The sequence below is a fragment of the Notamacropus eugenii genome, chromosome 1 (assembly GCF_028372415.1).
Source record: "Notamacropus eugenii isolate mMacEug1 chromosome 1, mMacEug1.pri_v2, whole genome shotgun sequence".
Classification (NCBI taxonomy): Eukaryota; Metazoa; Chordata; class Mammalia; order Diprotodontia; family Macropodidae; genus Notamacropus; species Notamacropus eugenii.
This window is the reverse complement of record NC_092872.1, coordinates 253,689,866-253,706,835: the sequence shown is the minus strand read 5'-3', so window position 1 is coordinate 253,706,835 and position 16,970 is coordinate 253,689,866. Positions and strand designations below refer to the sequence as shown.

Genomic DNA, 16,970 nt, shown 5'->3' with positions numbered 1-16,970 from the left:
TATTTCTCTGATGGCACGGTCTTCTTTGGCAATGAAGGATGAGCACACACACATAAACACACACACACACACACACACGCATGCACACACACACACCTGCCCCTATAGGACAAGGCAACATGGGATTTGGAAGTGGAGAGCAAGTTAAGATGGAATTGGCTCACTATTGGGCCAAGATACTGAAAGGAGGAAAGTGAAATAAGAGGAGTGAAGACTTAAAGCATCCATAGGTGGACTAACCCCACTGATCAAAGTATCATAGATGAAGACTCATTAGGAAATTCTGAGCCCATGTAGTCCAACCCATTCATTGCAGAGATAAAGAATGTGATGAGAGAACAGATGGTTAAGTGACTTGCCCAAGATCACACAAGTTGTTATCATTAAGGGAAGGATTGATCTCAGGTCCTCTGTCCCTAAAGCCAGGAATCCTCCCATGTTACCGCTTTGAAGTCATGAATCCTCAATGTATGGCAGTACAAGCACACATTTGCACCATTGGGAGTTATGAGCAACATAACCATGTTCATTGTACGCCAAATTCACAAACAAGAGATATACAATACAAAACAAGATCATCTGTGAAGAAATCTGAAAAGCACAAACTAATATGGTTTGGGAGGGATATTTTACAGAACTTCCTCCACACTCTAAATCTAGAGTTGAGGGTGTGGGTGGAGATATCAGTGAAAGGGTTGTATATGAATGTCTATAATGTAGCCCCTATTATATAATGATATACAAGAGACTCTACAAGGCTGTCTTATCTCTGAAATTTAAGGTTTATTTTAATGAAGAGGTGGGAATTTTTCTTTCCCTCAAAAGCATTCCAGTAAAAACATGATAGTATTGAGTCCAAGAGGTGAAACAAGCTGGCTAATTTACCACATCAACTTTGTGTTGTGTTAGCGGGGAAGAAAGCATAATTGGTAAGGTGGTGGAATACTGGTGAATCCAGCATTATTGGTCTTAATGCTAATTTCATTTGGATCCCCAGCTGGTTTGAGGGTGAAATTCTGTAGAATGGTGGTAAGAAACAAAAACAACTCCATCCGTGCCAAGGCCTCTCCAGCACAAGACCGTTTTCCTGGAAAGAAACAAAATTGTACTTAGTAATCTTCATGGAATATCACATTAGGCCAAAGTGAAACAGACACATTGGACCAGGACAATAGTATGGAAATGAATAAAAGAGAAATAGATAGACAAGCAAAAATGGTGAGAAGTACTATTATGAACTATTATTATTATATGTCAGTGTATATTCTACATAATATATAAATATATGTGCGTATGTGTATAGTGACATTAATGTTCACTAGGGGCAGGAAGGAATTTCTTCTTCACACCATTCTTCCCATAGTAAGCTCTTGTGTAGTGGATCTTGCAATGCAGTCAGACTTCCACTAAAATAAAGGGGAAAGTGAGCCAGCCAAGAGGCTAAGCTGATCTATTGAAGGGTCTGAGAAGAAGTCAATCCATGGCAATACTAGGAAAGACAATGTGTCACATGCCACAGCTAGGGGTGCATTCTCAGAAGAACTGCCAAGAAGGGGCTCAGCCAGAGAAGAGTAGGGAGAAGGAAAACAAGATGCTCCTTTTAGACTAAGAGGTAGAGATGGGAAGGTTTGTTTTTTTTTTTTTACCAATAGAAAAAGGAATGAAGTGGTCACTTTTCTTGAATCTCCCATTCTTATCCAGGAAGTGCTGGGGGTCAAACTGGTCAGGGTTGGGAAACTCTTTGCTGTCATACAAGACTGGGGTGAGCAGGGGGTAGACTGTTGTTCCCTAGAAGGGAGAAATTCCAGGGAAGAGTCAGTTATCTTCATGAATATCCTTTGTATACCAGTCCCAAGGATCTTCAATGACTCACTACTGTCTCTAGTAGAAATTGTACACTTCTTTGTGCATGGTATCAACTGAGAAGTCAAGCCATTGAGAATCTGCATAAGCCCCAGTCTAGCTTTCTAGGTCGATGTCCCCATTGTTGTCTCCAACATGCCATTCTTGGGGTTCCAGGTAAACTGTTCCAACTGCTGTTCCCCATCCACAAGGCTCCCTCAGTGGTCTTCAAACATCTATAATGGCCATGTCCCATGCCTGGAAGGCACTCTGTGCTCACTTCAGGCTTTTAGAATACCTTGAATTCTTCAAACATTGCCTTGGGTATGCCCTCCTACAGGAAACCTTGGCTAAGGCCCTGAGCTATTTGTGCTCTCTCTCTCCCCTCAGTTCTTAACTCCGTATTTCATGTCTATAACTGCTATCTATGTGACTCTGGGAAGGATATGTGAATGGCCAGTGTCCTAGGCAATGCTTAAATCCTCTAAGCCCAGACTAGGCTTCCTTCAGAGAAAATTTCTTCAGTAGGAAGCCAATCTACCAATCAAATCAGATTTTGGGTCTGAAAGAAAGAAATAACACTTGGGGATGAATTTTCTGGTTCCAAATTATGTTCCCTCCAGGAAAAGCCAAAATTCTCAGTGGTCAAAAACCCTTCTATTCCTGCCTTGTGTCAGTAGCAATTGACCCAACAATTGCCATAGAGTAGGTTCTTCTTACTGAAGCCTTGATGATTTCACTTGAACAATGCACTCAATGGAGTATATTGAGTGTGAAATTAGGTGGGATGCTCCCTTCTTCTTTCTTTGAAAGAGAATAGTTCTGATGAACCATTGCTAGGAAACTACCATCTAATTCAATTCAATTTATTTAATATTTATTTCACAACACCAAAAAGCAGTATTTTAGAATCTAAAGACCTAGGTTCTAGTCTCAGCTCCAATACAAATTATCTTAGGCAAGTCATTTGACCTAACACTGTGTCTCCATCTAAACAATGGAACAGATAATAGCATTTACACAATCCACTTCACTGCCTAGTAAAAGACATAAAAAAATTTTTTTTCGAGCAACTTAACTCTGTAATTTTCGTATACATTTTCTTTTTAAAATATTACTGTGGTAAAGGAGAAGCAGGGAGAACAGACATAAGTACACACCTTTCTCTCATTCTCAATTCAGCATTGTATCCAAGTTAGCTGTATGCTATAACAAAAGACTGCCTCAAGGAGAACTTTGAGTGAGATCATCACAGTGGAACTCTGATTTCTCCTGTCTATAATGACATCATTTGACCAAATAATATTTCAGATCCCATTCCCCCATGACTACTGACCTTGGGGAGGACATATTGTTGGAAATGGATGTCCCGGGTCACTGCATGAGGCAGGTTGAGAGGTAAGAGGTTAATGAATCTTTGCACCTCATGCACCACAGCATCCACATAGGGCATATCTTGTCTGTCTTTTATGGAAGGAACTCGATTATGTCCAATGACACTATCAATTTCCTCATGTATTTTTGCTGCAGAGACAAAAAATACAAAGAACCACTGAGCCTCCCACTCTCCTGGGAAGGTGCAATTGAACCTGTGTGGATGATCTGCCTGATGATATGACCTAAGATGATTGTCAGATAGGCTTAACGTCCTCCTTCTCGGTCAAGGGTACAAAGGCTTTTGCAGTAATTATAGGATAATCTTCCATGGCTGAGTGGATAGGAGTCAGGTAGAGCTGGGTTTCTATTTCTCTTTAGACACTGTGTAAATTCAGGCAAGTCATTTAATCTGTTTAAGCCTCCTTTGCCTCATCTGAAAAATGAGAATCATAAATTATCTGTCTTCTAAAGTTCCCTACACTTCTAAATCTATTATCCTATGATTGTGAAATGGAGATATTATCTGCACCTCCCTCTGAGGGCATCAGATGAAATAATATGGCAAATGATTTGCAAAATGTAAATTCTTTACATTGAGGCCACTCATTATTGCCTAAGAGAGTAGATGCCTTCATTTGAATTTGATGACATCATCATCTTGATTTAAACCATTCACCAGGTATGTGTCTCAGTTCCTGTCTCAGTATCCTAAGTTGCTTAGGCGTAGGATCTGACCATTATAAATGACCTGTTTTCACCTATTTTTCACCTGTTGTCACCATATTTGTACAGGAGTCCTATTTCTAGTGGACTAAACAAATGGTCACCCAGTATTTGCTTTAGAACTTCCAGTACGTTAGAACTCACTACCTCCAGGACAAGTGAATTGGTTTTGGGAGAACTTTAATAGTTGGCAAGTATTACCTTACATGAAGTCTCCTTTTGTCCATTTTCAACTTTTATCCATGTTCCCTAATTCTGCTTCCTTAGATCCAGCAGAACCATCCCTGGCAGAATGTAAGTCATTTGAGGAAAGAGGGTGTTTCATTTGAGTCTTTACGTCCTAAGCATACAACTAAGGGTGCACAGTGAGAGATTAATTAGTGTTTGTTATAATGAATTGAATTCCCAATGACAGGCCTTGTCCAAGTGTTCTGTTTTCTTAAATAATTTACTGTCTGACCTGCTACTTATCTGTGTGGGGAGTCATGCAGATGCAAAAGGTAGGAAAGTGGTCAGCTGCTGAGCAAGACACAGAGCTGGAAAAGCAACTCTGGTACATAAGCATGGCAGTTCTTGTACTTTACCTTGGACCTCAGGATGTTTCAGAATGAGCAGCAGGCCATATCTTAGAGTGCTGCTGGTTGTCTCTGTTCCCGCACTAAATAAATCTGCACCTGTCATTATTAGATTCTCCATGTCAAATTCAGACAGGGGATTATCTTTCTCCTAATAGAGAGGTACAAAATAGATGAAGTAATGAGAGAAGGCAGGGAAAGCCATTAGTAATCATGTGAAATACATAAATTTTGTCCTAGGAGCTCTCCCCTCCTTCATTTCCCTATCCTAAGAGACTAGAATATTTCCAATGCTCTTAGGTTTCCACTGCCTAACCATCAGCTTGTCCTTCCCAGGCATCCTTCTTCCCAACCAGAAATATGGCATAATGGACAGAGCACTAGGCTTTGAAACTGAAAGATCTGGATTAAACTTTATCCTCAGTGTAACAGAAGAAAAGTAAGATGTTTTGCTATTTTTCTGGATGGAATTTTAGCCAATCAGATATGGAAGTGGACTCTAATCAATTATACACGTGCATGTGAGCCCTAGTCAATCAGATGCTGAGTACAACTGTATGTAAAAAGAGCTGGTGTTGGGAAAGCAGACGTTGAAGACAATCAACATTGAAGGGATGAGACAGCATTGAGAAAAGGAGACCTCAGAGGGTGGAGACTCTGAAGGTAGAGACTTGCTGAAGGAACCTCCAAACTTGGAAAGCAAATAGAGCCATAGGGCAGAAACCTGCCTGTGGTAAGGAAGCTTAGTTTAAGCCTGTTTTGAGAGCTGCTAAAGTGAACTGATCTGTTATCACAGAGCCTCTGGACTTCAGAGGTGAGTTGAGATGATGATGCTAGTGCTATGTGTCAGTATTGTTGTTGCCCTCTTGAGCTTTGTTTTCCCAGAGGCAGAAACTGGAAGAACTTGGAGAGAAACAGTTCCCATGAGCTGACACATGAAGCTGAAGCAGAGAACTGCCTATGTGCGAATCCAAGTGAGAGTCAGGAGTGGTTAGTTCACAGAGGAAGAGCCATGGGTTGAAGGTTAACCTTGAGTTAAGATGAAAGAGGACTTTGCTTGAACACTTGGCATTGATTGGGGAGATTGTTCTTACTGTGACCTAAGAGTGGACGGTGTGGTGTTTTCTGCTACCCCTTAAGGATGCATCACGCTAAGGAATATCCTAACCTGGTACCCCCCGATTTTGGGGATGCAATGATATTTGTCGTGTACTTTAATGTTCTTACTGTGACCTAGGGATAGATGGTGTGGTATTTTCTGCTACTCCTTAAAGGTATGTTGTGTTAGGGAAGATCCTGGCCTGGGATGCCCTGATTATGTAAACAAGTATTTTGGGGAATGCTACTGAATGCAATAATATATTCTATGTGCCATATGACATACAGAGTGTTATGAAATATATTTATATGAACATATATATATACTGAATGATATATTTTACTTAAGGATGTTGCTATGAATATTATGCTTTACTTTATCGAACAATGTTTAGTTTATTGCTGAATAGGGAGTTCATTATATTATGCAATTAGACCCTTGAAATCATTCACAGCAGCAGTCCTCAGGTGTGCTGCTGTGACTGGTGATATACTCAGTTAAGGGGTATGTGTCCATGGGAAAGTCCCTTAATTTCTTTGGGTCTCAGTTTCCTCATATGTAACATGAGAGATTTCAATCCCTTCCAGCTCTCAGTTGTCTATGATACATATGCTATGGTGAGGACCTGATCAAGTAAGTCACTTAATAATCTGCTAAGAGACCTCTCATGCTTACACTTTCACCACAACATAAGACAGCATTTTAGTTTTAAAAAAAATAGTAATAAGGAGAAACTTCAGTTTTTCACAGTAGGGAATTGAGAGAAAAATTGGAGGTTGTGACAATACAGAATTTCAAATTTTGTAGGGAAAATGAAATTCACCCAGTCAATCTATCACTTATCAAAAATTTCCTTTTCAAAATCTCTCTGAAGTGTTCATCTGGACTCAGCTTGAAGACCCACAGATGAATTTATTACTTAAAGAAGTTCATTCTAATCTTGGACATTGCCCCCTCATGTGAAAATGAAATGAATCTCTGTAATTTCAAACTTCTGCTATGAATTCTGTCTTCCGGGAGTGAGGAAGGAAAAGGATTCTCATGCTTTTTGTGTGAAAGCCCTTAAATTAGGTGGTGCTGAGGTCCCTTCCAACTCACAAATTCCACGAAATTCTGTGAACTATGCAAGTATCTAGGATCTGTAAGCATCTTAGAGATCACTTGGCTCAACATATTCATTTTACAGAAAAGGAAATTGAGGCCTAAAGAGGTGAAACAATAATATTAAAATCAAAACAAATTGGGTTATATTCCTAAATAAGTAATCCTGCAAATATGAGCTTAATCTCAAACAAAATAAGATGAACTTATAATCATCAATATTGTAAAAATGAACAATTTTGAAAGATTCATGAGCTCATATCAATTCAATTATTAATCATGAGCACTGAGGTCTAATGATGAAGAATGCTACTGGTCTTCTGAGAGAGCTGATGGACTAGTATGCAGAATGGGACACATATTTTTGGACATGGCCAATGTAGAAATGTATTTTTATTGGTTATGCTTATTTTTAACAAGGTTTTGTTTATTTTTTCTTCACTGGGTGGGAGAAAATAAATATTTGATTAAAAAAAGATGGACTTACAGAAAAAGGGTGGATTTCACCTAAAAAGAAATCCACAAAATGGGTTTTGTCTGGCCCAGAGTTACACAGTTAGGAAGTATCTGAATTTAGCTTTGGACTCAAGTGTATTTGACTCCAAGTCCATCTCTGCATCCCATTGCTCCTGTTTAGAGCTTACTTTGTGTGTATTTGTTTGCACATTATCTCCCCCATTAGATTTTAAGCTCTTTCAGGGTAGGTGCTTTCTTTTGCCTCTTTTGTGTTTTTTGCACTTAGCAGAGTTCCTGGCACATAGTAGGCATTTGGCAAATGTTTATTAATTGATTCATATTATCATTCTCCAATATGATATCCTCCTCCAAACAGAAAAGTCCAGATCACCAGTTCATCACCCAGTAAAGTGGAATTCTTCCAGTATCATTTCCCTTACAATGCTACATAAGCTCACGTTCAGACCAAGCAAATCCCAGCAAACCAATAGCATCCTTGGGGATATGGGTACCTTGAGACTCTCTCTGATGTTCCTTCTTATGTTTTGAAGAGAGTGGTCTTTAAGAATTCTAGAAATATCAACCTTCCTCAACAAGTAAGGTGATTACCCCATGCATCCTACCTGCTGCATTTTGGACAGGTAGCAGTCAATGTAGTCTTGAGGACTGGAGGGGTCCAGTATCTTTTGATGTTCCTTCACTCTTTCCAAAATGAAACATTTAATTTCCTCTAAAATTCTAAAAATTCTTTTATGTTCTCCAGGGAGGTACGCTCTGAATGCTGGTAGAAAGTTGTAGAGCTACATCCACACACCCCAAACCCAAACAAACACATGTGAGTTTACTGTCATGAAGAAACTACTTTAAAATCTCTAATTATTACTTTATTGTATTTTATTCAAATGCATTGCATTTTTTTATATTTAATTGAGTTTTCATTGACAAATTGTATTATCTCTCATCTTCACTGCACACTGAGAAAAAATAAAAACAAAAAATTGAACCAATTATACATAGTGAAGTAAAATAAATCCATACCTCAGCAGTAGCCAGAAATGTATGACATACTCTACATTTTGAATCCATTGCCCTCTTTGTCATGAGGTGGGTAGTATTTATCACCACTCACTGTCCTTGCCAAGACTATGGAAGCTTGGTCTGTCAATGATGCTTAAATTCACCATATAAGCAAAAGGACTTAGAGACATTAAAGATTCATATTTATTGCTAAGGTTACTATATTTCTGTTTTAGGAAGATAAGGTGGCCTGTTATTCAGTAAAGAATATTTAAGTGGAAAGGTCACTGGACTTGGAGTCAAGAGAGTTGGGTCAGGATGCATACCCTGTAACATATTGGATCACCTCGGGAAAATCATGTCACTTCTCCATACCTCAGTTTCCTTGTCTCTGAGGTAATAGTAACAATATTAGCTAGCATTTATATAGCACTATATCCAAAGTGCTTTACATTTATTAGTACATTTGTGTCTAACAACTTTAATAGGTAGGTGTTTATTTTTGTCCCCATTTTACAGATAAAGAAACTAAGTGTGAGAGAGGTAAAGTGACTTTCCAAGGGTCATACAACTGTTAAGTGCCTGAAGTATATCTCAAACTCATTCTTTCTAATTCCAATTCTAGCCCTCTATTCATTGAATTCCTTTCTGTCTCTAAATCCTCTGATTTTGTGATCCCTCAATTCAAGGATCATTAAAGGAATAGCTTTCTTGGGCATTTGGGAGTAGTGAGCTCCTCTGCACAAATCTGAGTTTTATGACTCCTCTCAAATCTAACCCTAATTTGTCCAGTGTTGTGCTTCCTACTGAGGAGACCAGATGATAGAATATTATGTCCTCATTCAAAAGAAACTGATATTTGAATTAAAGGGAGATCTAGTTATCTTGTAATAATTAACAGAATAACTAACAGAAAGAAAAGAAGACAAAGATACAGCAATGTATCCAATTAATTCAATTCAATTCACATTTCACAATTCAATTCACAATTCAAATCAATTCAATTCACAAATAATTGCTTCAAGCATTTTTTTTAGTACTCACTACAAACCAACTCTGGCACTAGGCTATGGTAATATAGACAACAATAGAACAGTCATCATCCTCAAAAAACTTATATTCTATCAGAGAAAAGTTGAGCTAGAGTATGTGTCCCAGATTATAATGGAACAGAATGTGAGCCAAGGAAAAGAAAGCTTGTTTTTGGGCTGGGTGAGGATCCTTAGTTCTGGCTTCAATGAATAAGAGCTTTGATTCTGTGAAATAGACACATGTCCATTCATTGTAGAGGCTAGACTATAGCACCCCCAAGTCAGTATAAGCTATTGGTCTAAGTGACTTGTTCTCTGTATTTTCACCTGAATGGTGTGGGCAGGCTCTTTGTTGATAAACTCTTTTAGTTGGTCACATCAAGCATTATCCTGCTTGGGATATCCTAAGCCCCAATAAGACATTTCTCCCTATAACTTAAAAGTTTATGACCTAAAACTAGTTCGGAAGTCTACTAAGGATAGAATACCTACCTAATATCTTATCCCAGGACCAAAGACATTGCATGATGTTATTGTCCTTGAGTGCATGGTATATGCATGGTATATGCATGGTATATGAATGTGTGTGTGTTTGTTCTCATTGGTTATTTGAGATGAGAGTCTATTTCTGAAACTCAGCAAACAACCATAGAGTAAGAAGAGAATTATGGGCTTACCTGTGTCCATGGTTTGTTAAACAGACGAAAGTTTTCATTTAACAAGTTCATCAGATATAGAAATTTCTCATCATTGTATTTGAATCGATCACGGAAAAGGATAGAGCAGATCACATTGCAAGGAGCACAGCCAAGGATGAAGGTGGGATCAGTAGGTTGGCCTAATGTGGAGAAAAGTTACCAAATGGGGGAAAAAACAACTTTAATAGAAGTGTTTCCAATCACGTGGGATCTGGGCATCTCTTGTCGTTATAATTGGATATAGTGTTTTGTTCCTTTAAGACTAATGAATATTGTTCTCCTGGTCAATTTCTTTAACTACTTTTAGGGAGACTAAATAAACTTATAATACCTGAGTACAAGAAAAAAACAAGGGAGTTCTCTGGCCCAACAGAGTTATTATCTGATCTGTGGATCAAGCAGAGGATTTTAAAATGATTCCCAAACCAAATAGTGTGTAGGACTTGGAGTGGGTGAGTAGTTGGATCCCACACCCCCAGGTGGAAAGAAATGAAAACCAACCCTTTGTTTTCCTTAACTCTTCCACCAGACATTGGGCTTCTTCTTGAACTCTCTCTTCAATGGATCTCTTCCCCATCCCAAAGTTCCTTAGCGTCATGAGAGAAAATCTGCGGATTTGTTTCCACCTCTCTCCATGACTGAAAACGACTCCTAGACAAGAGAGAAGAAGAGGACATTGCTCATTCTAACACTGAAAGTGTGGGGAGAGCATCGTTGTATATGATGGCTGTGGACTTTCTGGCTTAGTTTATTCATCAACTTTAATTTTATTCAGTTTAACCCAAAGTGCAGTGGCAGCATGGTGATTACCAGGTACCTACACATGAAGATCTTGTGGTAGGTGAGGGAAATAGAAGAATAAAAATGAAACCAGTAATTATACCGCAGAAAGGCACACTCCACTGGGTATACTCTGCCATACATTTTGCTTTTCTGTAACTCTTTTAAGCAAAGGAAAGTTACCTTGTCCTCTGGCTAGATCTTCAAATATCGGTATGTCTCCTCTGTCCATAAAAACATCTCCTTGATCAATCAGAGCTTCCTTCATAATGTTATATCCATGTAGCACCACAATACGCTGGGTTCCAATATAAATAGTATAGATGGGGCCATATTTTTCAGCCAGCTGTGCAAAAAATGTCAAGAAATGGTGAATTTCACTGTGAAATCTTAAAAAGATGGAATTTATCCCCACAACTGCTTCATAATATGTCATATGCATGTGTGCATGTATGCACCTATATATGCATGAGACCATATCTTGTTAATGAATTCTGAGTACACAAAAGCATAAGCTGAGGAACAAGAAGGTAGTATTCTCATTTCTTTTTATTTGCTGCTGGGGAATCCCTGCATTATATGTCACAGTGTTTTTCTCAGGTAGTTTCCCCATGTGCCCTATTGGTACCTATATGTGTAAAAAGTCTCACGGTCAATGCTGGGTAGATGGCCCATACAAAATGCAGAGAGGATTGCCATCTCCTAAAAAAAATTTATTTACTCTCATTACTTGTCCTCTCATTTCTTAAATGTTTGCAATGATTCTTCAGTCAACACTGGTCAGCTCCAACTGATCACTCCAAAATTACTAATCGTTTCTGACTTGCCAGACGTGATGATATTACATCAATCCACATTCTTCTATATCTCTTTAGAGCATTGGACACTGACTACCTTCTTCTTCAATCTACTGTCTTCTCTCTGGGTTTCTCATATCACTCTGTGTCTCTCTGTCTCCATGTTTCTCCATGTGTGTGTATCTCTTTGTCTCTCTTTTCCTCTTACCTGTAATTATTGCTCCTTATTAGCCTCCTTTGCTCAATCATAGTCTATATTGAACTGAGAGTTATCCCCATGTTTCTGTCCTGAGCCATCTTCTGTTTCTGTACTCTCACTTGGTAACATCATTATCAATATGGAGGTAACTCCCAGATCTATACATGTTGCCTTATTATCTCACTTGAATATCCACAGTTATACCTGGATATTATACTCAGTAAGTATAAAATAGAATTCACTATCCTTATCCTAAAAAGCCACTCTCTTCCAAATTTTCTGATTCCTGGTTAAGATACCACTATATAAGCTCACGTCTGACCATTTCACTCTCCTGATCAGCAAACTTCAAGAGTTATCTATAACATCTGGGACCTACTGTAAACTTCTTTGGAATTTAAAGCCCCTCACAACTTGCCTGGAATATCTCCAATGTTGTTATTCTTCTTCACGTATCACATAGTTTAGACTAATTGCCCTTTTTGCTGTTTCTCCCATAACACTCTATCTCCCATCATCTTTTTTCCACGAACTTTTACAAACGTTGTGCCCTGGATGTACCCCTTCATTGCCTCTGATCTTAAAATTCCTACTTTCCATCAAAACTTAACTCAAGTGCCACTTAATACACAAAGACTTTTCTGACCCCACCCCCAGCTTCTAGTGACTTTCCCTCTAAATACTGTGTTACATTTATATTCAACATATTTTATGTTACTTTGCAAATTCTCACTTTTTCCCATTCCCCAATCTATATTCACACTTGAAGCTGTGGGTTATACTTTTCTTCGTATGTGTACATTTTACTTGTAACCATAGAATGAAAGCTCTTTGAGAGCAAAAGTTATTTCTTTTGCATATTTGCATTATCAAGACCTTGAATGGGGCCAGACCTGTAATAGGTACCTAATTAATGCTTTTGGATTGATTGAAAAATTCGATTAAATATTCAGCAAAGTAGCAAAAGCTCTGAAGAAAGATTTCTCTAGGAAGACTTTGGGGAAAGAAGTAGATGAAAATGTATCACCAAGACACATTGTGCTGCAATATTTCCAAGTACTTCAATGAAAATGCTGCTGTAACTTGGCTCATTGATAAAAGAGGGATATGGAAAGGTAGGAGAGAATTGGTTTCAATATTTTATATTATTTTACATATAGTGATGGAACATGAGAAAGGACTCAGAAATATTGGCCTGAGAAATTGTGGTGGATTGAGTAGAGCCAGAAATGTGTCCTTTATATAATAGCCCCCTCGGTATATCAAGCATTAACATTTTGTGGGTGTTTTGGGAGCAAAGAAGTATTGGAAACAAGGCACTTTTTAGGTCAAGAGTTGAGACTATTCGTAGCTATATAATATATGTTCCAAATCATTAATAATTAGAGACATGCAGATTAAAATATTTCTGAGATTCTCCATCAGATTGGCTAAGTTGACCAAAAAAAGGATAATGCACATAATGGAAGGGCTCTGGACAGGGAAAATGGATATTAATGTACTACTGATGGAGTTTTAAACTTCTCCAACATTTCTGGAAAGAAATTTGGAACTCTGTTCCAAAATTTATTCAATCATTCATGCCATTTGCTCAAGCAATAACACTACTCCAAAGAGCACAAAGAAAGAGAAAAAGGAGATATATTTATATGTACACACACACACACACACACACACACAGAGACTGTGTATGTGTATGTAGAGGTATATGTATATGTGTGCATGTATATTATATACACATATTTAGGTATAGATGTGTCAGAATATGTACATATACACACACAAATATTTACAGCAGCTCTTTTTATGGTGGCAAAGAATAAGAAAATAAGGGAGTACTTATCATCTACAAACCAGGGCTATAAACCCACTTATTTATTGTAGTATTTATGTATATCCCTTTTTTTACAATTACATAATATTATAATGTCTACAATTATGCCTTGCATTATACCATCTTTTTCAAATAATTGCTGTATTTGAAAAAATATTTCATGTCACGAGGTCTTTTTAATAAGTGTGTGCACATGTGCCTTTTGTCTCTTTCAAATATGAAATCCTTGAAGGCAGGGATCATTTTACTTTTCTCTTTGTATCCTAAGGACCTAGAACAGGTCCTGGAATGTGGTACATGTTCAATGATAACCTTTTTATTGATTGCTTAAGGTTTAAGTTCTGTAATATTCTGCCTAGGTTAAAAGGACCTACAGACAATAAAGACTTCATTACAGGCTATCTGTTTGTCAAGGACAAGTCTAGCCAAGATCAGTACTTACCAGTTGTAAAACTCCTCTACCATTTCATTAGGTACTTCTCTTTGATATAGGTCACTGTCAAAGCTATCAGACCCCTAAACCCATTTTTCACTTAAATGCTGTGGGTTTTACTGAACAATTTTAAGTAGTGAGGTGATTTGGGAGAAAACTTACTCTATCTCATTGCAGGAATAACTGTATATTAATGTGTTGGAATTTTACTGTATTACAAAGAATGAATAAAGGATATATAATATATAATCTAATATATAATATATAATGAATATATGATCTCAGAGAAACAAGAGAAAATTTGTGTGAACTGATGTAGAATCAAGTCAGAAAATCAAGAACAACTTATTTAATAAAAACAACACTGTAAAAACAAATAACTGTCAATAACTTGAGAACTATGATCAACATAGGAAGAACATAGCATTCCAAGGGATTTATGATGAAACATGCTATCCACATCCTGAAAGTAAGGAGATAGATTCAGGCAGGGTTGGGGAACCTGAAGCCTCAAGGACATGTGAGGCCATCTGTTGACTAAACTCTTGTTTTACAGAATAAGTCCTTTTATTAAGGGTATTTGTTCTGTGAAGTTTGGATTCTGTAAAAGGATCACTCTTGAAGACCGACAGACAAACATATGGCTCAAGGGTGCAGGTTTCCCACACCTGGGCTAAGAATTCAGATGGAGACATTCTTCGAAAGTGAATACTGTGGGAATTGGTTTTCCTTGTCTGCACATTTGCTTCAGGGATTTGATTTTTGATGGAAAGTGGGAGCTTGAGTCAGAAGGAGGAACGATGGAATCCTTTTCATTGAAAAAAAATGTGAATTTAAATAATTAAGTGGAATCAACTCTTCTCTTCCTATTCCCTTACTTCTCCTGAGCATCACCTCTCAATTACTCCTTTTTTTCTACATCATTTCCAGGGCTTGGATCATTCTCCTTGTCAGAGAAGACTATAGTCAAATAATAAAGGCATGGCTTTGCCCCCGCTCTGTTTTTGTCATTATTGCTCCATGCACCGCAAGCAAGTGTCCTTTCCTATAGTCATTCCTACCTTTTCCCAAAAGAAATGTTTTAAAAAAATCAGTCCACTTTCTTGTTCTCGATGTCACTACACAGCTTCAGGTCATTCTGAGCTTAGCACTCATAATGTATTTTTTATACAACAATGCTGTGTTCTTAGACCCATTCTATGCTACCTAGTCTTCTTCCCAGTGTCTATAGGTGTCTTTTAAAATAAGTATAAACCCGAGCCTTTTGATCTTCTGTCACTTCTATATCTCTGTTAGAGAAGGACATGAAGTTAACAAGGCATGTCTGTTCATGATGAAGACATGATGGCTCTTTGTAATCACTATAGCCCTTTCCTGATGTTCACTAATATATCTTTATGATTGATCTATTCTCAAAATTGGCAAGGAATTGACATGAAACTGATTTGTGTTACAGATTCTGCTTCTTTCCCTTCTCAGAATTTGTCTTGAGAAGGATTTGAGGCTAATGACTCTATAAGGTTTCAAGAAATAAAAAGACAAAATAAAAATGCACCTTCCCCAAAAAATGAAAAGAAGAGTAGAGAGGAACACGAGGCTAATGACTCTATAAGACTTCAATCTCTCCACAGTTGGCTCCAACCTAATTGTCTAGAATTTATTTTGTATTACCCCTTACACCTTACCCAAACTTTACACTCTTGCCAAACTCTCCTGGTGGCCATAATATTTCCCAACTCCTACCTTTGCCGAGACTGTCACATAAGTCTACTCTCTTCTAATAAGGATCTGCTACTTCCTTCAAGGTCCAGATCAAGGGTTCTCTCCTATGAGAACCTTTTTTCAGGTCCCCCAATTACTACTGTTTTCTCCTTCCTCTAATAGCCTTCTCCTTGCTTATCCATGAATTTGTTGCATCCCTCTAGTACAACATAAGCTCCTGAATGACAGGAGCTATTTCCTTTCAAAGAGAGATTGTTTCATTCAGCATTTGTTTCACTGTATTTGGCACAGCATCAGGCATACAACTGAAGTTCTCCTTAAATGAATTACATGTTTTGATCTCTGTAGTCACAGAACCTAGTGATTCATTCAAAAAAGTCAATATCTGGTCCTGTTGCTGAATTTCTTCTGCTGCTACCAACATTTTGACAAAACAATCAATTCATGCCTGACATCATTGTTAATGGAGATAACACACACAGAGTCCTTTACTCATCCCTTCCACAGTCTAGGACTCTAAATCACTATGAATCCAGATTCAATTATTCACTTGAAGTTTTTGTGTCTACCCCCACAACCCAAGGAGCTAGGATCCAAACTCCAAATCCAGTCCCTTTACCTGAGAGAATGATGCAGCAATGTTTTTCAAGTCCAATTGCAGAATGTTGCCAATAAAGGGAAGAGGAGTAGGACCTGGTGGGAGCTTCCCCTTTTTGAATCCTTGGATCCATATAGACAAGATCAGGAAAAAAACACAAGCCAGGAGGGCGGGAGTGGTGAGTCCCCAAGGATCCATTGCCCTGAAAGATGGTCTTACAACTTTCAGAGATACCAGCTCAGATGGCAGACTTTTATCATCACTGGTAGAAAATAAGGGGTGGCGATGCCCAGCCAATAAACATAGAGTCCTTGTAGGCAAACAGGATTTGTTTTCCAATAACTTTGATCAGTTTAGCAAATAAGGCCTAATCAAAGAAATCTCTACAGATTTGTTGCTTTGCATTCTGTCCTTTACCCTAACCTGGCACTAAATTACACAGGGAGACTGGGATTAGGGAAGGACTTTGTCTAACTCATCTTATTAAGGGTCATGGACTGTTAACAATCAAGTTTCTGTTGGTTTATGGGCATGTGTCGAACTAAGAAGAGAGCAAATCTCCAGATTCAACCTGAGAGGAGGTGGTGGTAGATATCTGATTGTCAGATCCTGCATGCTTGACCTCATATTAAAGATGTCACATGCTATTTTCTTATTTCCTAAGCTACATTGAACATAATTGACTTCT

The 16,970-nt window shown here is 38.1% G+C and overlaps 1 protein-coding gene across 1 annotated transcript; it reads right to left on the bottom strand.

The window, feature by feature from the left end:
* Positions 1–763: 763 nt before the first annotated feature.
* On the bottom strand, positions 764–16,527 carry LOC140517373 (cytochrome P450 2C23-like). Its single transcript, XM_072628569.1, has 9 exons — positions 16,304–16,527; positions 10,883–11,045; positions 10,421–10,570; positions 9,899–10,059; positions 7,797–7,973; positions 4,527–4,668; positions 3,179–3,366; positions 1,647–1,788; positions 764–1,087 (listed from the first exon to the last, which is right to left on the bottom strand). Exons 1-9 carry the CDS (start codon positions 16,478–16,480, stop codon positions 906–908), a joined length of 1,482 nt encoding a protein of 493 aa, XP_072484670.1. The 5' UTR covers positions 16,481–16,527; the 3' UTR covers positions 764–905.
* Positions 16,528–16,970: the final 443 nt, after the last annotated feature.